The sequence below is a fragment of the Fusarium fujikuroi genome, chromosome FFUJ_chr06, assembly GCF_900079805.1.
Source record: "Fusarium fujikuroi IMI 58289 draft genome, chromosome FFUJ_chr06".
NCBI classification, from domain to species: Eukaryota; Fungi; Ascomycota; class Sordariomycetes; order Hypocreales; family Nectriaceae; genus Fusarium; species Fusarium fujikuroi.
Window position 1 is genome coordinate 3,780,411 of NC_036627.1, and position 25,241 is coordinate 3,805,651.

Genomic DNA, 25,241 nt, shown 5'->3' on the forward strand with positions numbered 1-25,241 from the left:
ATGGGCGATAAATAGGTTTCAATACTAAAACTCGCTTACACTATGAGACTTAAGCAAACTTATGATGGGATGGCAGTCACGTCTGAAGGATATCAGACCTGTCCATCATTCAAAGTTATCTCTATATCCACATTAATATCGAATCACGTCGAGCTCGGTTCAAATATTCAAACTAGCACTAGGTGAGGATATGTCACAACTGCTCCACTAACATAAACATGCTTCAATATTATTTGACAAACAGGAATCTATTCAATCACACCGTACGCTTTGTTTCAAAGTCCAGCAGCCTCAGCGAAAGAAAAGTTCCTGCTACTTGGGCAGTACGAACAACGCCCCGAAGCAGTACGTCTAAGAGGAAATAATATGCAAACTAACAACCCCTCATCCATATCACTGACAGAGACAGCACAGTCTCAGTGACCCAGGCCCTTGGCCCTGGCACGCTCAACATCTCTCCAGTACCTCTGCGCCGTCCACTCCCGCATCGCCTTGCCATACCTCGTCATGATGAACAGGCTCGCATTCCACAACAAGCCGATACCAGCGACCGTAAGGTACACTACCATGTAATTGGTCGCCTTCAACCACGGCGTGACTCCAAAGTTGGTCGCAAACGACATGGTGTTCCGGATCAACACACACGTCGTCACCATGGAGCCGGACAGCTCCATATAGCTGCCGATGGCGTAGTTCAGCGCTCCAGCTACACAGAGCGCGGCGTTCATAGCCATGAAAACTTGTGTGATTACCAGCACCATCCAGTGCCATTTGTATGTCACACCGAGACCGTAGAGGATCATGGCGGCGGGAACGAGGAAGATGGACGCGATGAATAGGTAGAGGGTGTGCTCAGGCTCGGAGATGCCGCCGTTGCGCCGCGCCAAGCGGACAGTAAGCATAGGACCAATCTTGCCACAATAGTAGCCACTGGAGCAAAGGTCTGTTAGCGCTGATGAAGATAGGGAGCGAAGATGAAAGACGGCATAGTATAAGACTTACCCAACAATAGTACCGATGACACCACCAGAGTATGCTGCGGCGACGCCGGCAGTTGAGAAACCGTACTCAAGGGTGTAGATGGTGCCAATGGTGGCATTCTGGAAGCCTTGCCACACAAGACTGTTTGCTCCATACATGAGACTGGAGAGAGAGTTCTTGTTAGTTCACTTTCATGACATGATAACTCGTGGTATATGCAGTAACGTACCCAGCGTATACCACTGCCGGATAAGTGAAGCCCTTGAACGGCGCGATCATGATTTGGACGATGCGGTTGGGACGAGGGTTGTCCTTGATGCTGAGCTTTTGGAGGTACGTCTTGCGCGGCCACTGAATCTCAGCAGATTCACCGAGGTCAGAGGAGGTCGTGTCCAGCGTCATCGTCTTCTCCCCGTCACCGTCACCCTCCTTTGTAGATGCCTGGCTTACAGGAGCAACCCGCTGGGGTGGCAGCTCATCATGTTTCCTATCGTAATTGGTCTCCTCCATCAAGAAGAAGCAGTATATGAATCCCATGGCGTTCCAGATAGCACACCAGTACAGCGTCCACTTCCAGCCCTGACCAACGTTGATGAAACCACTCAACATGGGCGCGAGCTTGCCGCAGAGGGCGAGCGACCAGCCGTACCAGGCCATGTATTTGCCGCGCTGGTGGGTGAACCAGATGTCGGCGATGGAAATCTCACAAAGGGATTCAACGGGGGAGCCAAAGAAGCCGAGGATGATACGGTTGGCGAGATAGGGACCTGGCTCCTTGCACAAGGGGGCCGTGGCCAGGATGACGATGGTGGCAAGGAGGGAGAAGAGGTAGATGGGTCGTTTGCCATATTGAAGGGCCATGGCTTGCCAGAAGATACAACCCCAGCCGTAGAAGAGGAACTGTTCACGTCTGTTAGTTTGAATTCATGACGCCAGGGATTTCATCAGGGGATTCTGACCATGATGCCGGTTCCATTGTTGATGTCCTGAAGCGACAGATCAGTTTCCTTCCTGAGAGGCGTAACGATAGAGTAGACGGCACTCGAAGGGATGGCGATGACGATGGTGTAAAGGACAACACAGCTAGTCTGTATGACCTTGCGCCTGAAAGTCCAGTTGAGGGGATCTTCAGGATCCAGCGACGGCTGAGGCATCAGGATAATGTCATCCTCACCCTCGCCGTCAGCGTGCTGGCCTCTCATGTTGCCATCTATGTCGATGAGCCTGAAGGTGCCGGGAGGAAGTCTATCGCCAGCCGAATCGGCGCTGTTTTCAGCTTGGACAACAGTCATAGTGACGGACTCGTTGAGCAGACTTGATAGGAGCTGCTAACTCAGAGTACGAAAGGAAAAGAGAGGTGAGGTAGTGAGAGAGAGTGAGAGAAAGAGTCTGGAGAGGCCAGATGCAAAGACAGTCTCCAATTGAAAGTGACAGGAGTATGGCCTCTCATGGATGTTTATGTAGTTGACTGGCTACGCGGTGGACTTCCATGTGGCTGATAAAGTCATGAATGGAATCTTGAACACACCAAACACCCGCCAAATGATAGGCAATATGCTTTACGAAAGGCTTTATCCAGGTATGCATGCAACCGTGTATCTTGAGTGCAATCCAGACTCAGGGCAAGTCTTGCCCCGCAAGTTCTGGGCGCCAGCTAATCGCTCTCTATCTTATGGTAGTGCCTATCAGCCCAGCAATCGGTATCGCAGGGATAAGGCAATGAGGGGCTTTCGCGCTAGTATATCGCGTCTACAGGATGGAGTAAAAGTTGGCGAAGAGTAGTTTCGGAAATGGCAAAAAGGAGCAGAGGCGCTTTGCTTCAATTGGTAAAGGCTGACAGGGGCGGAGGAACCACGCTAGGGGAGGAAAGAACACTCAGGACCTAGTCCTAGGTGACAAAAAGACTTAGGGAAATTAGCCCATGTTTAGCCTAAGTTTAGGATAGCCTTTGCTAAGTTTATTTTGACACCCTATCTCGAGGTCTGGTGTTTTCTTGCTCCCCGGGGCCACGCATGGCTGTGGATGCGGCGCCAGTATAGTTGAGTCCGGGGTGCATTGGGAGATGATGATAATGCAATTGGTTTTATTGGCTCTGGAGAAGGGTTTATTGGATCAAATTGATACGGAACAGCCCGAGGGCTTGACTGATTTCTGGGGGTGGTGGGCCTAAAGATAGCACGCTGGACGGATGCATGGATGCTGATCCCGCGATCAGAGGCCCTGCGTCGGCTTACCTTGGGTATCAAGGAGCATTTATCGTATCGGGACACAGCACAATACCCAAAAAGGACTTACTTGTAGAACTTGGCGAGATGGATGGATGAATTCGTTCTCTTTGACTGATACTACCATTGGCCATCGACTTGATAAGAGATCTAGCATAGAGAGACACTACGCACGAGTCAGACAGATGCATTGTGAATACAAAGTTCGAGTAGCCATCGACAGCAATGTTATCGGCTCAAATATACCCAAGGACAGATCAAATAATTCCAAGTCTACCAATATGCTTTCCCCCTTCGTCCATTCGCATCACTTCCGCCCCATAGCACGCTCAATCTCCTCCAGCGCAGCCAACACCTTCTCCTCCTCCTGTCTCCTCCCAACAACCTGCAAGTTCACCGGGCTCCCCTTCATCTTCTCCCCATCGTACATCTCCCACACGAACCTGTCCATGTCGTTCTTGGGCAGGTACCCCTCGTCCTTGACATCAACGGCAGGGTCAACCTTGGTCACGGGGAACACGGCGCCTGGGTAGTCCAGGAGGTTCCACTGTGAGGTGTAGCCCCAGTAGCGCGATTGCTCGTGGGGAGGCGCGCTGCCAAAGGACGGAGGGCAGAGGATCACGTCGACCTCGCGGGAGGTGGGCGTGGCGGTGGCGGACCATGCTTTGCAGTACATGGCGCGGTAGGAGTCTCGCTCGCGGTTAAGCTGTGTGAAAATCAAAATGTTAGTCTGAGAGACCAGCTGAGCAACCAACGCTCTGCGGAAACTGCATCACTTACCTCCATCATCTCCGTACATGTCCGGTTCTTTGCTGACGCTTGCTCGTGGAGAATATGCTTGGTGAGTGGCAACGCCGGCTCTCCCGTCTCTTCCAAGATATCAAGCATCTCCTTACCCCCGTCCGGCCAATATAAAGCCGACACAATCTCCCAAGCCTTGCCGTGATCCAACCCCTCGCAGTTCCAATCCACGACCTCCATCCCTGCCTTCCTACACGCGGCCGCGACCTCCCTCAGCGCCCTCGTCATAGGCGGATGCGGCATCACCACGCCATCCCACCACTGCACGGCGACCTTGGGTGGGGCTGTGAACTTGTAGGGTGTCCAGTCTTTGAAGGTGAGGAGGGGATCTACACGCCAGGGTTTCGCGGCCAGGGCGACGCGCATGAGGAGCGCGAGGCCGTCGCGGCTTACTGTCATGGGGCCAGGGCAGCCAGCGATGGTATCACGGCCCAGGTAGGCGGCTCGAAGGCCAGAAGTTGAGATTCTCTTCGTTGAAGGTCTGGGCATGGTCAGCCGTGGGGGTGTCCTAGTAAGGCAGATTTGGAAGGTGACTTACTTGAACCCGTAGATGCCAGTATTGGAAGCAGGGAGTCGGATGCTGCCACCAATATCACCACCAATACCCTCCCAGAGAGTCAGCCTCACGACAATGCAAGGGCAAGGATTCTTCGAAAAGCCAGCTCACTCACCAACAAACTTCCCCTCATACCCAGTAACGCCGACTCTCCTCCCGAACTTCCTCCAGGTGTCAACTCCCTGTTGAACGGGTGCACCGTCCTTCCATATACGTTACTTTCAGTCTCTAGATGCATGATTGCCTGCGGCTGTGTCGTCCTGGCGAAGAAGACGCAGCCCTCGGCCCACAGGCTGTCGAACAGGAGGTTTGAGCCGTGGGGCTTACTGACCCAGGCAGCGAAGGAGGCGTTAGACGTGACATTTTCGCCTATCATACCAAGGTGTTCCTTTGTCGAGATAGGCAGGCCAAAGAGGGCACCTTGGGGGGAGGGTAAAGAGTCCAGGTGTTTGGCGCGGGCGATAGCTTGATCCCAGAGGAGCTCAGTAACGCAGTTTGTCTGGAGTTCCCCCCGTCGTCAGCTTCCATAACATTATTCTCGTATAGACTTTCGATTTGGCAGAACATACCGTAGCCTGGGCCAGCGCTGCTCTTCTCAAGAAAGCTCGCGTGACTTCTTCAACCGAGATCTTCCTCTCCCGAAGAACCTGGAGCAGCTCGGTGACGGTGTAGCTCTCTGTGATCTCAATCTCCCGCAGTGTGAGAACATGAGGCACCAGCTCCAGAGAGTTATTTGGCAGCTGTTCGACAGCTGGTACACCCTCCAACGGCGGCTCGACCTTGGCGAGAGAGGCATCGCGATGGGCTCTTGCCTCGGCGGCCTTTTGCTGCCATAATGGAATCCCCTTAACAGCCATGATTGAGTTGGGTTATTCTTTGAGCTGTGGTATTGTACGATTGGCTGCGCCTGTATTTAATGCGGATTGGAGACCTCGTCGTCGTTATCTTTGTTATCATTCAGGAATAAGGAGAAGAAGCAGGAAGAAAGTCTTGAGCCACGATGCAAGTCAAAATATCAAGAAGGACACATCATTGTCGTTGATTGAGTTCAGTTGGCTCCATCACCTAAATGGTCCGTGGGTATGCGATGGCGCCCATCACCACAGATACGGATCCATTTCAGAGCTCTAGAATGAGCTAATCGTGGCCAACGGCCTCCACTCGTAACGGGAAGTAGATAGCGGATAGGTACTCATTGGTTCGTATAGTTTCCTTGATTTACTGGTGAAGGCTTAGTAGCTTAGGTAGTGCAGTGGATGATTGGGGGCAGATCACCCCAACTTCGGGCTGCGTTGTTCTCCACAACTTATCAGCGCAAGTCTGACTCGCGCCCCAGAATTCCCTCTTTCTAACGATAAGCGTCTGCATTACAGTAGCAGCCAATCTGGAGAACATTTGACGATAAGGGCGGTCCATCCATTCTAAGTTAATGAATGCGGAGAAGCCTCTGGGTCTTGTCGGCTTATCACCTTGTCCTCTACATATTGAGTAGGGAGGGCCCCAGTGGAGTGGTTCTCAATTACTCTACTCCGCAATAACCCATCGCCTTGAACTTCCTCTCTCAAGTTCCCCCCGTCTGCTCATCGCCAGCATCCACAGAGACTATCCATATCCTTGTCGGCAGCACTTTCGCCATTCGGTAACAGGCAGTCTGAACCAGAGAGGCTGGAGTGGAGAGCGATGGATCAAGGATCCCTGCGCAAAAGACGTCACAAGAGTTTCGCGGGGTGCTGGACATGTCGCGCGCGAAAAGTCAAGTGTGATGAGACCAGGCCGAGCTGTGTGCAGTGCAGCCTCAAGCAGCTTTGCTGTGAGGGCTACGAGGTCAGGCTGCGATGGATGCCTTTGGAAGCTGTATCTCATGGATATCGTGATGATGGGAGCAGGCGATCTGAGGATGACTTGGAACATGGCCAGCAAAGATTTCAGCGAAGTCTTGTCATTTGCGGTACGCGACTATGGTAGTCTACAGAGTACATTTCATCATGAAGGCTGACCATTGTTGATGCAAAGATGAGAATGCAGAATCTCCCCTTCAGCTATCAGAACTCGATGATATCTTTAGCCAGATCGACAGCTTCCAGAGCCAAAAGGATCAGTCACATCACAACCAGCTCTTCTTGTCCAGCTTCGGCGTTTTTGACCCATCCTATACTGAAAAAGGCTACCATGAAGACGGCACATTGCCGTTCTACGCTACGGTACCGCCTTCGGAGGATACTCTGCCGTCTTTATCTAGCAGTTCTTTCGCTGACTCTTGGGAGCCGGACTCAAGTCATGAGGAGTATCTTCCACATGCATCGATCCCTGGATTCAACCTGACTGGTTTTGGGGCCCTTCTTCATGCACATGAGGCCTCCGCGATCCTCACGTCAGATCAAGAGAGCTCAGCCATCACTCTTGAAGATAGCATTCTAGATAACACAGCTGTGATCCTTGGAGATCGGCCACCCGAGAGTCCCGCTACTTCAGTAAGAACAGCGCCTCCTGAGAGATTCAACTACTACACCTCACCCTCCCAGCATTCTCAACAACAAGACGACCGCGCACTTTGGTGGAAAGACACCTCCAACACCATCATCCACAACCCCTCGCCCCTCCCCCTGCCCACCCTCGAACGCTTCCTCCTAAACCACTACGTCCACCGCGTCGTCCACCTCTTCTGCGTCATCTCCTACGAGAAATCACCCTGGAAGACAATCCATCTCCCTCGCGTCCTACAGTCCGCCGGCCAGCTGAGTCTGCACGGCTCCACGACAAAGGTCAGAGAGGCGTTGCGAAACGCGCTGCTGAGCATCAGCGCGTTCTACCTGGCGAATGATAACCGCGAGAGAGGGTGTGAGAACGAAGGGGATAGGTGGGAGGAGGATGCGGTGAGGTTTAGGGGCAGGGCGATCAAGTTGTTGAAGGAAACGGTGGAGGGGTCGACACCACAGTCGAGGCCCAAGTATAAGGAGCTGCTGGCTACGATGCTGTCACAAATCACCATCAATGTGAGTTGCCTTTGCGCGCTGGGTGAACTGAATCATGTTGTCACATGTACTAATGTCAAGGGGGCATAGGTCATGTCTGGAGACACGAGCACCTGTGGCATCCATTTAGACGGCGCCTTCCGCTTCATGAACCACGTCAAAGCCACCAAGTCCACGTATTCCTCCAAAGCTCGCTCCCTCCACCGCATATACTTCTACCTCCGCGTCATCTACGACAGTACAGCCTGCAGGAACTCTTGCGACTACAACGATGGATCTCCACCCTCTCCCGAAGCCGACTTTGGCACCGCCCTATCCGTCAGTCTGCTGGACAAAGTCGAAGATGAAGGCGTAGGTTCGGGGAAGTCCAAGTCAGTGCTGAACCACGTCACTGCCCCAAAGGCCCAGCAAGTAGGCGAGTATGAATGCGTCTACGGTGTTCCTCAGGCCCTTCTCATCCTCCTAGCACGAACAACCGAGCTCATCGACCAAGTCACCACGTCCCGCCAACAACAACCGAACAGCCCATCAACTGACTTTTCCGACCAATGCGACCAGCTCGAATCCGAAATCATCGACTGGGAACCCGCCTCGTCCTCTACCTCGGACTTAGACACAACTCCTAGCGCACTCATCATCCAAAAAACCACCCTCGCCTTCCACTCCGCCCTCATAATCTACTTTGCGCAACACATCCGCCACCTGCACCACAACTACCTTCGTACCCACATCCTCCTCGTCCTGTCCTCCATAGAAGCCATTGAGGCCATCAAGTCCGAGAAGAACATCTTCTCTGCCCCTTTGTACTGGCCAGCGTTTATAGCGGGGAGTGAGGCGTTCGAGAAGGGTCTGCAGGATAGGTTCAGAGGGTGGTATTGGAAGGTCGAGGGGTATAGATTAGCAAGCGTGAGGAGTGGGATTGATGTTTTGAGAGAGGTCTGGAAGAGGGGGCCAGGAGGAGGGAAGGGGACGAGTCATTGGAGGAGGGTGGTGCAGGAGACTGGCGTGAGGCTGATGCTAAGCTGACCATACATGATCATTGGTTTTCCGAACAAGCAGCGGCACTACGATTGAGTGGCTCAATACAAGAAAAAAGTTACCTATCCGGTGTAATCTCGCTCCACGCCAGGCGTGGAGCCCGCCGCTTTGAGATTCTAGATTTACACTGCATCAAAGCTTCCTGGGCCAACCGAGCTGGAAAAGTGAGACAACGATTCCGTATATCCGACTATCTTCCTGACTGCTTCGAAATCAGACAGACTGAGATCATAGGTTACTAGTTAGGTGTCAGGGGCTTTCTGTCAAGTGGTGCATAAGACCAAAAGCGGAAAACAATTCGTTGATGGCTCCAACTGGCCAGCTACAATTTTCATCTTCTTTGCATTCTAAAAGTTCATATCGAGAATCTCTAAAGTGTGAAAATGATTGACGCCAGTGCTACCCAGACAAGCAAGACATACTCACAGATAACAGCATCTAGTGTAAGGCATACCTAGTGACAGCCCGGCAAGGCTCGAGATTGATCAACAAAGAATTTTCCGCAGTCTGGGGACGTCACTCTCACCCTACAGCAGGCATCTATCGAAGGATGTCTAAATTACATCCTGAACCCTGCTTCAGTTGCTACATTGCAGTGCCAGCGGAGATCCAGAAAATGGGACCAACCGATGGACATCGGGCGATCATACGCTATCTTAGTTGAGCGATCGGTTGGACCAAAATGTAGTTGAACTTCTGAACAAGTTATGATGTGACCAACACGAGAGATCTTTTTCAAGCTGCTCTCGTTACTCTGTTCAGAGACTCTCATACCGGATATGTAATATATCCCGTCAAACCGTATGCCCGATACGGATATCCTCCACCTAATTCCTAGATTCCTCGGACCGAAGATGATGTATTGATACCCAAAAGACTGTGCACACATCTCACTGGGACAATAACCATGAGAATTTCTTATTGTTGGGTTCCGTACAAACTGCCCAAGCTCAGGGTTGGATTGTAGGCAAAACTCGTGATCGAATGGAAATAAACCCATCTCTCTCTTGACTGAAAAATGCCTTTCGTAGAAGTCCTTCTGGAGACGGTCAGGACTGGTCAGCTTAGATACTAGGCTCTCTCGGCTGGTTCAAGCTCTTAGCCCCATGTCTCAGCGGTAAATAACACTTCTAGCTCGCAACTTAGACATTATATCAAAATGCCTGACCAATTGCTACAGCATGAAGCTGATAAGAGGATCAACTTAGATACAAACTTTGATGATTTTCGCAAGTTGTAAAGGTCTGTTGGTTCCGCCATGGCGATTACTAAATACACGATTTCAGGTGAAAGCATCGCGAATATATCGTCAGAAACCTGAAAGTCAGATATAGCGTAAGGCAGTTTGGAAACATCTGTGATTGCATGGGTTGCGGAACCAGGGGTGAGCGTGCTAGGATTGGCCATTATAAGGTTCCAGGACTCAGGCAGAATCAAGGGTGACTTGCAAAATTTCAGGGCACCACCAAAGTCATGGTTTGGGTAGAGGACTTTGAAGCGGTCATACGGCAGACAATAGAAGTTGGAATAGAAGTTCTGCGATATGTTTCCGCTCAGTCTGGCTATAATTTAACAAGGAAATCTTTCGGAGTAACAGCTGCCAGCAGGATTCGTGAAAAGCAAATGTCTATGTCCCAGTCGATGGTGAATAGTTGAGACAATGCCATGCCAAATAATATTCTTGGCTAATGTATGATATAGTATGGTCGCTGCTCGCCAAAAAAGAACTTGCATCGAAATAGCCAACACCAGTGAGTGTTACTGTTGACAATCCTCCATGAGATGATACTGCGACAGAGTAAGCATCTGGAACGACAGGAATAAGGCTCACACGAACCTTCACTGATCGCGGATTTCTTGCTTCTCATCGAGCCGCTAAGGAGGGTTATAATGCAACATGAGCTATAACCGAACCATGGAATTTCGAAAGATGACTCCGCCAGGAGAAGACGAAGAGAAGTTCTCCCGGCATACCGTCTTCTAACCAACTGTGATGCCCATCCCAGCGATACTTGCTAGGGTTGAGGTAAACGCCGATTTTCATTTAGTTTTCTTTGCATGCAAACAGCTGATCACTTTGTAATCTTGCAGCCAAGTTTAGGGGCTATCTAATTGCTTAGCATACAGTACGTATATAGCAGAGATTCTATAGTTCCTACCCTCTTATGAGCTTTGGTAACATAATGATACAGAAAAATATAGCTCACTTAGTTTCTTTGATAGTTAAGATATAATATATAATATGCCTGCTAGTTTTTAGTATGGTAACAGTTGCTTTACTTCGGTTATGCTAGCCGGTATATAACGTATAGGTGTGTTAATAGGTCTTTCTGGGTGGATAAGGGGGCTTGATAATATTGCTTGTCTTTCCTTTGAGTTCTGGGTCGCGATGACGTGAAGACCTGGTAGTGTGAATCTTGTCCATACGGCTGGGCTGGTCCTATGACTATCTCAAGAGCCGAGGGTCAATGATAAAGAAGATAGACGCTAGTAGAAACCATTTCTAAAGGAGCTATTTGACCAGCCTCGGAATCGCGTATTATCGCGAAAGCAAGCCAAGGGCATGTAAGCTGTACCACCCCATAATCAACCTACAGTGAATTGTTTATGCATTTGCGCATAATCCCACCCACCAGATCTGGCTCTCTCCATAGCTTTCTCAAATGTGCACCGATCCGTAGCACTACCAAGGTCTAATTGCCAGTATATTGGCGTCAAAGATGTTGTTGTTTTTTCGCCCCTCCATTCATAGATTTGAACTTTGGTTCCGATAGCGACAGCCCCAAACATCGTCCATGATCCGTGGGGATCATTATCCCGCAGGTAGTCCTTCAGTTGATCGGCAGCTAATGTCCAGCCCTCATCGGTATCGTGTTCCCAGCTCTTGCATTCAGTAACGAAGATTTCGTGCTCTTGAAATCCGCCTGAGGGTTCACCCCAGACATACTGAACTTTTACAAGGATGGCGTCGGTTTCTTTCTTATCAGGTGAACCGAGCGCTTTATGGGCAATCTTATACGCCTTCTCGCCCAGGGCTGGAAACCAAGTGCTTAAGATAGTGGTCCAAAGAATCTGGATAGGTTGTATGTTGACGGCTTTCTCTGCTGAGAAATAGCTGCTCATGAACCCGATGTTGTGAGCATTGAAAACGAGTCCATCATACATATTGCGCAATAGTAACGTGATATCGAAAGATGCCAGATGTTTGCTTCAGAGTATTTTTAGAAGGTCCAGGATATTCTTTCGACATAGAGATGTCTAATCGATGCGGCGTGAAGGACGTTACAGACGCTTAGGAAGTTCGAAGGTTGAGGAGTTCCAGTTTATGCCTCAGGCACCTAACTATCCAATCAACTCCCAGCCCGCCCAGCATGAGGTAAAGGTAGGGGCTCAACCTTCGTCGCATAACAACCCGGGTCAGCTACGGAGCACAAGTAATTTGAGATACATAGGAGCCAACTTTTTTGCCTTGACTTTTCTTACTCCGAGGTCCACTTCGGTATCGTCGGAACCGCCAAAGATATTGGACCCTTAAAAGATTCGCCTAGCCACAAGGTAAACGACTTGATCCCAGCACGGCGCTGACAGGGGGTCAAAGAGATCCACAGTCTATACGGATCGCTTTCTCATAGCATCAAAGGATGCTTCACGCTCCTATGAATTTCGTGATACTTTTCATTTATCGATATTAAAATTTAGCAGATTGATTCGGCACGAACTATCCTCTGCACTGCAGATAATAATATACTAACTTTGACGTTGTCAAAATTTAAGCTTGTCTCTCGCTTAACTTTTAAGATTGCTTTCTCGCTTCTAGCAGTTTAAACTCACTAGTTCTAAGCTATTGAACAGACTATCGATTCTCATTTAAAAAAAGAATCATGAGCTGAGAATTACAGGCGAGGGTGAGGATTCTATTGCTATGAAGATGCTTCTCGTCTTGTTCTTTATTTTCTCTTCCTTTTTCATCTGCTTTTAAGCTGGTGCTTCATACATTTCCCCTCGGTCTTTACAAGTGTCGCTCGTTATAAGTCTCTCGTTAAACACCATGCACTCCAAGGGAATCTCTTTCGTGGCTTTGAGCTTGTTGGTGGCGCAGTTAGCCGTTGCAAGCCCGTGTAAACCGGTTCCCTCCCGTGCCAGTAAGTTCAAGCCAATATTGAGCTGGGCTGAACTACTCAAGTAGTGCCAAGCCACTGGGAATAACTTCATTGTCGGGTGACTACTTGTCTTACTAATTGCAATTAGGCTCAAGTGTCTTGGCTACTACTACAGGGTTCATAACATCTATCTCCACACCGTTCTCTACAGGCTCTGAGACGATTGTCTTGGAAACAACGTCGACAGAGAGCGAGGCTATCTCGGAGACAAATGTCGCAAGTCCTGCTACAACCACTGCGATTACCATTGACACGGCCACTTCCGGCACCAAGACATCTATAGAGATTGACGCTTCTTTAAGTGTGATCGAAACAAGTACTCTCGCCACGGAGGCTACGACTGCGGCTGAGGGCAGTAGTTCTATGGCTGATGGCACCACGGCTATTACTATCTCCTCAACTACTGAAAGCGCGGACACCACCCAAACAACCAAGGTTGAGGAAACCACTGGAACTTCAACTGCCATCGACACCACTGAAACTACCGCAAAGACAAAAACTGGGACTGAAATTACGACTAGTGCAGTTGGTGCAACTACTACCTCAGCTGAAACATCATCTGCATCGACAGATGGCACAACAGTTGCCCCCAAGGAGAGCACGGTATTAACATCTGAGGATGTTGAAACAACCATGACTGAGGATACAGCTTCGTCCGTCTCTGTGGATAGCACAACGACCACTAACGGGGTTTCAACGACTACCGATAGCACCACCTCTTCTGAAAGCAAGACAACAATACAAGATACTACTACCCTGGTCGAAAGTAGCGTTGTAACCTCTGATGACAGCACCGCTACCATTACAGCTTCATCCGAAGTCACTACTACTACAAAGTCTGACGACGTCGCTATAACTACTAGGAGTTCATTGGAATATAGCACTACAGCGACTGATGGGACTTCCCTCTCTGCCACGGCTTCATCCGAAGACAGCAGTACGGCGACCAAGGATAGCACAACTATCATGACTACTTCATCAGAGGGTAGTAGTACAGAGACATCTGGACTACGCACAACAACGCCCGAAGAAAGCACTGCCACTCTCACAACGTCATCTGACGACACCACTACCGCCATCGTTACTCCATCAGAGGACAACACTGCAACAACTGGTGCAACAACTACTACAACTGGTGCTGCCGAGGGCAGCACTACGACTTCTGTAGAAAGTATTACAACAGCCAAAGAAAGCATAACAACAACTGATGAGATTACTACAACGGCTGAACAAAGTACGGCGGCCTCTACAGAGAGTAGCGCAACAGCTAAGGAGGGCACAACAACGATTGATGAGGTTACTACCACGACTGCAGTCACAACGACCCCAGCGGACACCACCACCACTAGCTGTCCTCCTCCAAGTACCGTCCTCGCAAACCCTACACCTCTATTCCCCTCAGGAGATTTTCACAGTGATGAATACGACACTATTCAACTCCCTTTCCAAGTCGGCATATATGACTCCTTCTCAGACACATTATATGTCAGTGTGGGAGGCTGGTTATCAGTCCTCGAAGCCCCAACGACCTACTACAATGGCAATTACGAGCTGCCCTTTTCGTACTACCCGCCGGTTTCCATCTTCCCATACTGGCTGGACATGTATACCATATCCGACATTTGTAACACAGGCATCTCATACGAGGTTCTCGAGACTTCCAGGGGACAGACGCTGACTATCGAGTACAACACGGTTCCTTACTATGATGCGTATCTTGAGCCCGTTCATTTCACGGTTAGCCTGTATAAGGATCATCCGGGGTTGGTAAGGTTCGTGTACTATAGCACTGACGCTGATGATGGTCCAACTGTTGGTTTGCAAGCTGGCGACTCTTACTCGCAGTATTCATATGGTGTGAGGATGCCAGAAAACTCTTACGTCGAGATTGATACCAGCAGTGGAGATGCTTTCACGAGTAGTGGCCAGCTATGATGAGAATACAGAGTTTGTATAGAGTGACAAAATAGCAGTATAGCATAATTCATCCATAGAGGTAATAATTAATCTATCTAGGAGCTAGCATGACGTCCCTCCATAGTATCGCAAGATATCAGAGTTGCAGTATTCATTTCCATGGTCAAGAAACGTCTTCTCATATAGCAACCAGTTAAGTAGAAAAGACCAGCTACCTCGACTCTGCGAGTATGGAAACATTAGACTGGTGTTCTGAGCTCCTGATCGAAAGGCAGGGATGGACCGATACCGGAAATTATCAAGCCTGCTCCCCGACGAGCAAAGCCGAGATCCCCCCTTGGCGTTCAGACTATGGATAGCATCCTACCACCGGGTCTAATCGCATAATCGCAAAGCCCCATTGACGTGCGCAACCAACTTCTCAGAATCGTCGCGAACCCGTTGGGAGACGGCAATGTGGGCCTGTCCCTGAGACACCGGCAGCTCGACGGCACACAAGTTCCTTACAGGTTTCAGCCTGCCCCTTTCCTCCGCCATTTCCCTTGCGATAAGTTCACCATTGGGACACCCTCTCGGTGACTTATGAATTATGACTCAATTTGTGCAGCTTTGAACCATTTTCTTAATCGCCCCTTCTGTTGGAGCTTCATGAACCACATCAAGGCTCTGAGGCGGGCTTTGGAAAGCTAACTGTAGGTAGAGCTTTTGGTTGATATTGTGGTCAACAACGAATGGTGCATGGTGACAAATGTCTTGCTAGAAAAAGCGCCTGAGGTCGGCCAGGCTTATCAGTGACTCCCTCACCGAGGCGGTAATCAATAATATGATGCCTCGATTGTAAAATCTTCCTTGACTGTAGTGATGTTGTGCATAGAGTGAAACTAATTAATTAGGCTGATTACAGTAAATTAATAGGAAATAAATAGATCTTAAGACGGCAGGTAAATTCCTTACAAATGGGTAACATATGTCTAGGAATAGGTGGGAACCCAACCGTAGTTTCTGGTATGTACGATGGAATTTGTCTCTGCTATAGACTTATTTCAATTCCAGAAAGACGCCATCTTGCCATCCGTACTCATTGAATTAACAAGTCGCCACTTAGTGATATAGATATCGGCGTTATTAATGCTATTACTTTAAAACTGTATGACGTAACAGGCTGCTTCTACTAATATTATTAAATAATTTCCAGTAATAGGAAATAATTTGCATTAAAATTGCTGTAATATATAAAAAGGATCTAAAGGTATATTACTACCTTCTTATAATATTCTCCTTAAGCTACCCTTTCTATCTTTAATAAATATTCTACACAAAATCCCACTATGAGATTCTTACAAATTTGGTTCGCTACTATGGTGAGCGTAACCATAGCTGCACCGATGGCAAACGAAATGCTAGATGTCTCCCCCCTCGACAGCAGAGACGACAATAGCGTTAGCGGCTTTAGCCGTCGCCGCTATACTCCAACCTTCAGTGCCAGTCAAGAACCACCAGAAGACGACCCGTGGAAGGCCATAGACACGCAAAAGATATGTGAGGACTGTAACTGTCGGCTTAATGCATTCTTTCTGCCACTTCCTGGCCCTGGGAGGTGCCCAGCAGGTAAATGCCACAAATGCAGTGGATACAGCCTATCGAAAGGTTTGCAATCAACGGTCGACAACATGTTAGTTTAAACATTCTCTTTATTATTAGTATGACTTGCATTCAGGACTTGTGGCTAACAGCTCTAATTAGAGGCGGGAATTTCTTGACAAAAGGACTATCTTCTCTCGGCCGGAGTACCACAGGTCTCAGCGACAAATAACACTTCTAGCTCACAACTTAGACATTATAGCAAGGTGTCTGACCAATTGCTACAGCATAAGGCTGATAAGAGGAAAGCCTAGATGATGACTCTTTGGCCGGCCATCTAGACAAACGAACAGTGTATTCAGGAGGATATTCATTTGAGGAGTAGTAAATATTAGACTTCACATTAGAGAACTTAAATTTGAATTTGTGAGAGGATAGGAATTGGCTTCTGCCATGCCCAAGTCTCTTTGTCCTTTAGGATCAAGGGTTAGAGTTTTCTTGCCTCCCCTATCCTCAATATTACACGATACTTATGTTTAATCGACAATATTGCCTCCCTGTTTTGTATCAGAATCAACTCTCAACAACATGGCAAAAGGGTCATCTGATCTAGAGATATCGGCATTGCTCAGTACAGGAGCGGCCGACTGCAAGGTATCAAAGATATAAGCCCTGTCTCTCAATCTGCAGGATCATCAGTATTAGCCCGAGGGCCCGTTCTGTTTTGCCAATCAACCAATCGCCACTGTGAACCCTGTCAGTCAGCGGAAACTGTTGTGCGTTTCCGAATCGACCCTTTTCCGTATTTGGTATGGCAGGTTGTATTACGATGCGGATCGTGCGCGTAGATAGAGATGCGTATCAAGCTTGTCTTTAGGTGTATCATTTGATTGATAGTCAAAGCTTATGGCATTTACGCATTATTCAACCTCTGAAAGCAGTCTTGTCTATAGATTTATAGGTACTGTTATGTCCATTGCTAATCACCTCTCGAGCATGATCTTATTTGGATTGACTGATGGCTTGCTACTTGACTTGTGAGTATTTAACTTGATGTCCGAACTTATCTGCCGCTGAGGATCAAATTGCCCCCGTACTGTCATCCAGACCTGATAGGTGTCAGATGCAAATACTACCTTCTCAATTGACTCAAACCAAAGTCTTGGTCAGCAGAAGAACTTCTGTAGTTTTTCGTCTAGTCCCCATTCTCTTCCCGCTGAAGGATTCCTTGGCAACATAAATCCCATCAACCCACCACAAAGAACCTTATGAATAACCTCACATTTAGCCCCCAACTTAGTCTCGATCAGTCGATACTTATTGAATACGACGCTGAGCATCTCCAATACCATGGTTACGAGCAACTGCAGAGCCAATGCTATGGTAACAGTGAATTCAGAGGCGGGTTGACGTTGCTTCACCTGCCATTTTGGGACTAGACGCTAGGCGAAAGGAGCTCGGGGAGCAAAAGTGCCAGACTTATCACTGGACCGACTTCCGAAAATGTGTAAAGAAGCTTATTTTGGATACATCTTGCTAGGATCTTTTGATCGGGCTATCGCCTTGACTGTGGAAGTTGGAATATCGTGTTGTCGATCGTGAAGATTCGAGTATAAAAGAACAAGACTCTAGCCTTTGAATACAGTTCCACTCAACTCAGAATCAATCAATCAAACCAATAACGAAAATCCTGTCCTTGAGCAACTCTTCAACCGCAAAAATGAAGTTCCTCCCTCTCGCAGTCGCCCTCTTCGCAACCCTCACCGTCGCCGCCCCCTCCTCACCCAGCGACATCCAAGCCCGCTCATGCGTCTGCAAGAAAGTCGGCGACGACTGGATCTGCACCGGCACAAAGTGCTACGACAAGGTGAAGCGCGACCTCGTCCCTCGCCAGTGCTCGTGCCACAAGGTCGGCGACGAGTGGCTCTGCGGCGGCCCCAAGTGTCCCCGCGATCTTCCCGAGGAGAACAAGCTTGAGAAGAGACAGTGTTCGTGCCACAAGGTTGGAGATGAGTGGTTGTGTGGCGGTCCCAAGTGTCCGAGAAGTCTGCCGGCTGAGGAGAGCGGGCTGGAGAAGAGGCAGTGTTCTTGTAAGAAGGTTGCTGGGGAGTGGATTTGCAGTGGACGTAAGTGTCCTCGGGACTTGTCGCACCTTATGGGTGAGGAGTAAGCTCCTGTGGAATGGAGACATAGCGTCGAGTAAGTATCGTCTTCTCTGGATAAGCTTTGTTCAGAGCCTGACACATTCTTAGACCCATTTGTTATTGCCAAGCTGGAACCATCCGGTCGATCATCAGTTAAATCCACCTATGAAATACTGGGGCCTTGGCAAGAACTAGTTTAAGGTGCAATCACAGATAGTATCACACGAATATATGACTTAAAAACTGAAACTTACCCGCTTGTGCTTGATATAAAGGCAAGTGAAAGACGTGCCCTAGTTCGTGAGGCAATCATCCCAAGTACCAGCTTAAAATCGAGCACCTTCTCAATCGTGTATTCTTTGTTTGTGCTACTATGTATGAATGATATCAAGATCATGCTCTCTCTCGCCCCGTTTGACTTTCCATGCCGCACTATGACTTAATCGTACAAGCTCCATAACATACTCACTAATCTCCTGGATATGCTCAATCTCCTCCATCGGAAGCCTGTCAGAAGGAATTTTGCGCGTGATCTTGCTTATCGACGATAAGATATGCAAATCGTTATCTGCGGAAGAACCAAGCGGGTGAATCAGGATGTTCATGAAGAGTGGCATCGCAGCCATGGGTGCATAGTGCGATACTATCCACAATGCGTCTTCTTCCCAGAGTTCCACTATCTGATCCAGGATTCGGAAGATGGACCGACTTGCTTCGATGGAAAGATCAGCGCTGGAATGGACTACGCTGTGGAGATCATCTGGAAGATTCTCCTCCAAATCGCCGCATTTTCGAACCAGTGTATGGATGTTGATGATGGTGAAGAGGTAGTCGAGCTGCAGGTTTATGAAATATGTCCTTTCTTTCATCCGATCTCTCTCATTCAAAGATGCAGGGAGTCCAAACACCAAATCTGATGAGATGGATAACCGCGGTCGATAGCTTGCACTGATTGATAAGCGCCATTCTTCAAGCTCATCGTCAAGCTGTCGAACATGCGCGAGAAGTTCACCCTCCGTGTACTTGAACGCTCGTGGAGAACATAGAATGTTGCTTGCGTTTTCCTTGATTCTCGCGAGGTTTGTATCCCGCGGAAGGCTGTGGTACCATAGCGTCTGATCTTCAGCATCACTTATATCGCAGTGATCTGAAGTGAGCAGTGGCGGTTTATCTGTTCGGAGAGACATGTCCTTGTCGTAGCAGTAACAAATCCAGAATAACCTTCTGATGTGAAGCCGTGTTTGGCCGTCGAATGTTGGAATGTGTTGGGGGAAGATTGCTGGTCGTGATAGAGGGAAATGGCCGCCAAGATCGCATACCATGCGACAGGCGCTAGCGAAACTGACAGCTGCTTCACGGCAATACCCTCGTGTCTTATAGCTTGCCCACTGATTTTGTCAGCCTCTCTCACGATACTTGGTCGTTATCGCATCACTTACCAGAAGAAGAGTTCCCTGCAAGCTATCCAAGCTGGTAATACCACTCACGATACCCAACAATCTCGACGCCTCACTCACACAATCCCTCGGCTCAAAAGAAAACCCCAAATGCTGAGCATCAGTCGTTCTAACAACAAGAGCAATCATAGCCCAAAGACAAGCCTCAGCGGGCGCCCTCCTCCCCAAATCAACAACCCCCTCGTCAAAAGCCCTCCCCATCGTCCCTTCGAAGAGGCCTCTCTCCAAAAACGGAAAGATGACGGCTGTTTTAGACTTGAAAAATAACTCAACGACATGCGCGCAGATAGCTCTAGGGGGCAGAACCCTCGGTGTTTCAGAAAATGAAACAGAGCCAAGCGACGGCGCAGGATTACCGAAAATGCCAAAGTTCTCAAGAAATACACGCTCCCCTGCACCGTCCGAGATCCACTGCCAGCCGCGATCTGATAGAATGCCTATTCCTTTGAAATACCAGTTTGTGCCGATGTGGCAGCGACATAGTTTGTAAACGGCCTTGGGGCGTGTTGAAGGCGATACGCCAATCGGACTTATCACCGGCTGGCGAGTGATAGGGGAGGAAGCGAAGCGAAGGCTTGTTGGTTCAGACCATGGTGAGGGGCCTCCAACGGACATGCTTGTGCTATTCGTCAATGCCGTTTGAAGCGCCTCCTCGAGCGTTTCCACGCGGCGTGATAGTTCCTGGACGACATCGGACGTAGTTCTGAAAGCGGGTCAGTCTGAAGCACCCAATGGAACGGTTCAGCCTTGGCTGTCACAGTAAGTAATAAAAAAAAACAAGCTCACCTTTTGTTTGGGTCCTTCTGAATCACTCTATCAAAGGTGCATGTGAGCCCCTGGCTGTCGCACCAGTCACATGGATCACCTTGTGTTTTGATCAGGCATTGAATCTATAGCAAAGGGTTATTATAAGTGCTGATGTCATTGTAGAGAAGTAAGGGAAACAAAACATGTTTTTATTACCTTTCGCTTATAGCATGTGTCGCAGGCTCGTCGGGGAGGCATTGCGAGGGGGATGCAATGTAATCGGAGAGACGGAAGTGAGACGGGGGAAAGATTGACGGAGAGGCGGGTTTCCGTGGGGCAGAAAACGTAGTGTAATGTGATGTGTTGGTGCTAGACGTGTTCTAGTGCTGGCACGTGGATCTGGTGAAGTACAGTGTTAGCGAGACAGGGATCAAGATCAAATCATTAGTGATTGTCTGGCGCATTTACCGCTGAGGCCGGAGAGGGGAACTTTTCCTCCTTGTCTCTGAATTGAAAGTGCAAAAGTGGTTGAAAAGGACAGAATAAGCTTGAAGTGTCCAGACGAGTCGACGTTTCATCCCAATCCCTAAATCTCGATCTGTCAAAGCAGGCCTCCCAAGCTACAGGGTAGCATAAAGTGCTGTAACCTAAGGGCAAACCTTGGACCTGGGTTCGATCGGATCAGCGCTTCCAATTCCTTAACGTAATGCTGAAAAATAAGCGACATTTCTGATATTGCGGGGGGGATCTGATAATTACAACACATACCCGTCACTAAATAAGCTTGATTGGGCGGTATCGTCGAGGGAGGCTGTGCAGATGCGGCAGAAACAAGATCAAGCTGTGGTCAGAGCTCCAATCTCTGATTTCCGTCTCCGATTACATAACGCACCACCCTCGAGCGTCACTGAGTTTCATTGGCTGAGGAAAAGAGCTCCCCTGCTCACCGGCGCAGATCCTAGCTTCATTAAGATCTCGGACTTCCGTTGTCCGATGATATAAGCACTTGTTTCGTTTATCAGATCTTTTAGAGTTGATCCATTGGTGGGACTGTACACCTCTTGTTGGTACCGACAACAGCTCCCCTGTAGCTTCTCAAACTAAGCTTTTAAACGTAGACGCGGGAAAATGATGTTAGCTGGGTGATGGACATTAGATATAAAGTGAAAAACCCCACGGACTCAAGCACCATGACTCACCCATCGCAGCTCACTGGTTTGGAGCTCACTCATTCCTCTATCATACTATTTGCCAAGGGCCTAGGACTAAGCTACCATGTCTGGCCATCTTGACCCAAAAGCCCTACTGGATCCTCGCCAGCGCTCCATCAGCGAAGTAGGCACCATATCCTCCGCCGGAGACACCACCGTTGTTCCTAGCATCAACACCGCTGAAATCCCCCAATATCTCGATGCTGGCAACGAGAAGCGCTTCCCCCACGATCCCAACAACCCTTTCAATCACAGCCCTGAGGTCTTGAACCAATTGCTTGACCCCAAATCCCTCGATGTCCTCAAGGGTCTCGGCGGGCTGCCGGGCTTGGCGCGTAGCCTCAACGTCGATCTGAAAGCAGGTCTTAGCGTTGATGAGCTTAACAACCAGAACTGTCCTCGCATCAAAGTCTTTGGTCGCAATCAACTTCCTGCCAAGAAACCAAAGTCAATCTGGCGATTGGCATGGATTACGTTCCAGGAAGCGGTGCTCATCATGCTGACTGTTGCTGGTACTATTTCTCTTGCGCTTGGGCTGTACGAGACTTTTGGTGTGTCGCATCAACCTGGTGATCCTACGCCTGTTGATTGGGTTGAGGGTGTTGCGATTCTCGGCGCTGTTGTCATTGTTGTGGTTGTTGCTTCGCATAACGATTGGCAGAAGGAAAAGGCGTTTGTTAAGCTCAACACCAAGAAGGATGATCGTGAGGTCAAGGTTATCAGATCGGGCAAGTCGATGCTTGTCAACGTCGCTGATGTTGTTGTTGGCGATGTTATGAATCTTGAGCCTGGTGATTTGATCCCAGCTGATGGTATCTTCATCGATGGCCATAACGTCAAGTGCGACGAGTCCACTGTCACCGGTGAATCTGATGCATTGAAGAAGACTCCCGGTGCCAAGTGCTTTGTCGACGATCCTATGCGCACTAAGGAACCTGACCCTTTCATCATCTCTGGATCTCGTGTCCTCGAAGGCATGGGCACTTTTATCGTTACCTCCGTCGGTGTGAACAGTAGTTTCGGCAAGATCATGATGTCCGTCCGAACAGACATCGAGTCTACACCTCTGCAGAAGAAGCTCGAAGGTCTTGCCGTCGCTATCGCTAAGCTTGGTGGTGGTGCTTCTCTCCTCATGTTCTTCATTCTGCTCTTCCGCTTCTGTGCTTCTCTTCCTGGTGATGATAGACCAGCTGAGGAGAAGGCTTCTACTTTTGTTGATCTTCTCGTCGTGGCTATTGCAATCATTGCTGTCGCTGTGCCCGAGGGTTTACCTCTTGCCGTCACTCTTGCGCTTGCGTTTGCGACGACACGTCTCTTGAAGGAGAACAACCTTGTTCGTGTCCTCAGAGCGTGCGAGACTATGGGTAACGCGACTTGTATCTGCTCCGACAAGACAGGAACTTTGGTAAGTTCAATTAGCCTGACTGTGACCTTGACTAACATCGTAGACCACGAATAAAATGACAGTCACGGCCGGCCGCTTCGGTTCCTCGAGCTTCACCTCCGACATTCCCACTTGGGCCACCACCCTCCCCCCCGAAACCCGCAAACTCATCACCCAATCCGTCGCCGTGAACTCCACCGCTTTCGAGGGCACCAACGAAGGCGACGCCGCGTTCATCGGCTCCAAGACCGAAACCGCACTGCTCCAGCTCGCCAAAGACCACCTCGGCATGCAATCCCTCTCCGAAGCACGAGCGAACGAACAAATCGTCCTCATCGAGCCCTTCAACTCTGTCAAGAAGTACATGCTGGCCGTGATCAAGGTCCAAGCTGGATACAGGGTTCTCATCAAGGGTGCTTCGGAGATCATGGTTAGCTTCTGCTCCACTGAGGTTAACCCATCTACTGGTGCTGTTGAAGCTTTGGATCGCAAGGCTGCTGATGATGCGATCATGGCTTTCGCGAGGAAGTCGCTGCGTACTATTGGGTTGGTGTACAAGGACTTCGAGGAGATGCCTGATCTTGAGAACCTGGGTGACCTGACGCTTCTTGGTATCGTCGGTATTCAAGATCCTGTTCGAGAAGGTGTCCCGCAAGCTGTGCAGAATGCCAGACGCGCTGGTGTTGTAACACGTATGGTCACGGGTGATAACCTCGTCACAGCACGAGCCATCGCGACAGAGTGCGGTATCTTCACCGACGGCATCGTCATGGAGGGTCCAGACTTCCGAAAACTGTCCGAGGAGGAGCTTGACAAGGTTATCCCTCGTCTTCAGGTCCTAGCTCGTTCGTCACCCGACGACAAGCGTGTTCTCGTCACGCGCCTCAAGGTCTTGGGCGAAACAGTCGCTGTGACTGGTGATGGTACTAATGATGCGCCTGCTCTCAAGGCAGCTGATATCGGGTTCTCGATGGGTATTTCTGGGACGGAGGTTGCGAAGGAGGCGTCTGAGATTATTCTTATGGATGATAACTTTGCTTCCATCATTACTGCGCTGAAGTGGGGACGAGCTGTCAACGATGCAGTGCAGAAGTTTCTCCAGGTATGTTTGATGTGTTTGAGTTTTGATACGTACTGACTTGCGAAGTTCCAAATCACCGTCAACATCACCGCCGTTCTGCTTTCCTTTGTCACATCCATGTATGACGATAAGATGGAGCCTATTCTTAAGGCCGTTCAGCTTCTCTGGGTAAGTTACTCCATCTGAGATGTCGTTCGTTGTACTGACCTATGTAGATCAACCTCATCATGGACACCATGGCTGCTCTCGCCTTAGCCACCGACCCTCCCACTGACTCCATCCTCGATCGACCTCCCCAACCCAAGTCCGCCCCCCTCATCACCCTGAACGTAAGTCACCTCTCACCTTCCATTCACCTTCACCTCTAACAACCCCAGATGTGGAAAATGATCATCGGCCAGTCCATCTTCCAAGTCGTCGTCGTCCTGGTTCTCTACTTTGCCGGCGACTCCATCCTCGGCTACAACACCTCCATCGCCGCCGAAAAGCTCCAGCTCGACACCATCATCTTCAACATGTTCGTCTGGATGCAGATCTTCAACGAGCTCAACTGCCGTCGTCTCGACAACAAGTTCAACGTCTTTGTCGGCATCCACCGCAACCTGTTCTTCATCCTCATCAACGCCATCATGATCGGCCTGCAGATCGGAATTATCTTCATTGGAGGCCGCGTCTTTGACATCGACACCGATGGTCTGAATGGTGTGCAGTGGGCGATTTCTATCCTCATCGCGGCGTTTAGTCTGCCGTGGGGTGTGCTAGTTAGGATCTTCCCTGATGAGTGGTTTGCAAAGGTTGTTTACTTCTTTGCGCCGCCTTTTGTGTGGGCTTATAAATGGATGGGTAGGGGTTGGGCGAGGTTTATGAGGTTGTTTAGGAAGAGTAAGAAGGCCGATGATGAGGAGGATAGTAGTTCTTTGGAGGGGAGGGAGAGTAAGGAGAAGTCTTCTGTCGTCGGGCCCATGATTGTTGAGCCTAGGAACTAA

At 49.3% G+C, this 25,241-nt stretch overlaps 8 protein-coding genes; 4 read left to right on the forward strand and 4 right to left on the reverse strand.

Annotated features, from left to right (window-relative positions):
* Positions 1–416: 416 nt before the first annotated feature.
* Positions 417–2,273, reverse strand: FFUJ_06520 (related to transporter protein HOL1; the record flags this gene model as incomplete). XM_023579854.1 has 4 exons in its annotated part: positions 417–930; positions 1,003–1,143; positions 1,211–1,881; positions 1,941–2,273. The coding sequence occupies 4 exons, from the start codon at positions 2,271–2,273 to the stop codon at positions 417–419; spliced, it is 1,659 nt and encodes a 552-aa protein (XP_023432620.1).
* A 1,240-nt stretch (positions 2,274–3,513) lies between these two features.
* Positions 3,514–5,420, reverse strand: FFUJ_06521 (related to general amidase; the record flags this gene model as incomplete). XM_023579855.1 has 5 exons in its annotated part: positions 3,514–3,912; positions 3,987–4,488; positions 4,546–4,613; positions 4,679–5,062; positions 5,133–5,420. The coding sequence occupies 5 exons, from the start codon at positions 5,418–5,420 to the stop codon at positions 3,514–3,516; spliced, it is 1,641 nt and encodes a 546-aa protein (XP_023432621.1).
* Positions 5,421–6,243: 823 nt separating this feature from the next.
* On the forward strand, positions 6,244–8,561 carry FFUJ_06522 (ARG81-Transcription factor involved in arginine metabolism; the record flags this gene model as incomplete). XM_023579856.1 has 3 exons in its annotated part: positions 6,244–6,511; positions 6,577–7,556; positions 7,626–8,561. 3 exons carry the CDS (start codon positions 6,244–6,246, stop codon positions 8,559–8,561), a joined length of 2,184 nt encoding a protein of 727 aa, XP_023432622.1.
* A 2,598-nt stretch (positions 8,562–11,159) lies between these two features.
* FFUJ_06523 (uncharacterized protein) lies at positions 11,160–11,738 on the reverse strand (the record flags this gene model as incomplete). Its single annotated transcript, XM_023579857.1, has 1 exon — positions 11,160–11,738. One exon carries the CDS (start codon positions 11,736–11,738, stop codon positions 11,160–11,162), a length of 579 nt encoding a protein of 192 aa, XP_023432623.1.
* An 883-nt stretch (positions 11,739–12,621) lies between these two features.
* Positions 12,622–14,668, forward strand: FFUJ_06524 (uncharacterized protein; the record flags this gene model as incomplete). XM_023579858.1 has 2 exons in its annotated part: positions 12,622–12,715; positions 12,822–14,668. The coding sequence occupies 2 exons, from the start codon at positions 12,622–12,624 to the stop codon at positions 14,666–14,668; spliced, it is 1,941 nt and encodes a 646-aa protein (XP_023432624.1).
* Positions 14,669–17,951: 3,283 nt separating this feature from the next.
* Positions 17,952–18,401, forward strand: FFUJ_06525 (uncharacterized protein; the record flags this gene model as incomplete). The annotated part of the gene is made up of 1 exon (XM_023579859.1): positions 17,952–18,401. One exon carries the CDS (start codon positions 17,952–17,954, stop codon positions 18,399–18,401), a length of 450 nt encoding a protein of 149 aa, XP_023432625.1.
* A 345-nt stretch (positions 18,402–18,746) lies between these two features.
* On the reverse strand, positions 18,747–20,837 carry FFUJ_06526 (uncharacterized protein; the record flags this gene model as incomplete). XM_023579860.1 has 4 exons in its annotated part: positions 18,747–19,763; positions 19,815–20,535; positions 20,619–20,722; positions 20,796–20,837. The coding sequence occupies 4 exons, from the start codon at positions 20,835–20,837 to the stop codon at positions 18,747–18,749; spliced, it is 1,884 nt and encodes a 627-aa protein (XP_023432626.1).
* A 1,017-nt stretch (positions 20,838–21,854) lies between these two features.
* FFUJ_06527 (probable calcium P-type ATPase NCA-3 (Ca2+-transporting ATPase)) lies at positions 21,855–25,241 on the forward strand (the record flags this gene model as incomplete). XM_023579862.1 has 5 exons in its annotated part: positions 21,855–23,195; positions 23,239–24,276; positions 24,322–24,423; positions 24,471–24,584; positions 24,633–25,241. 5 exons carry the CDS (start codon positions 21,855–21,857, stop codon positions 25,239–25,241), a joined length of 3,204 nt encoding a protein of 1,067 aa, XP_023432796.1.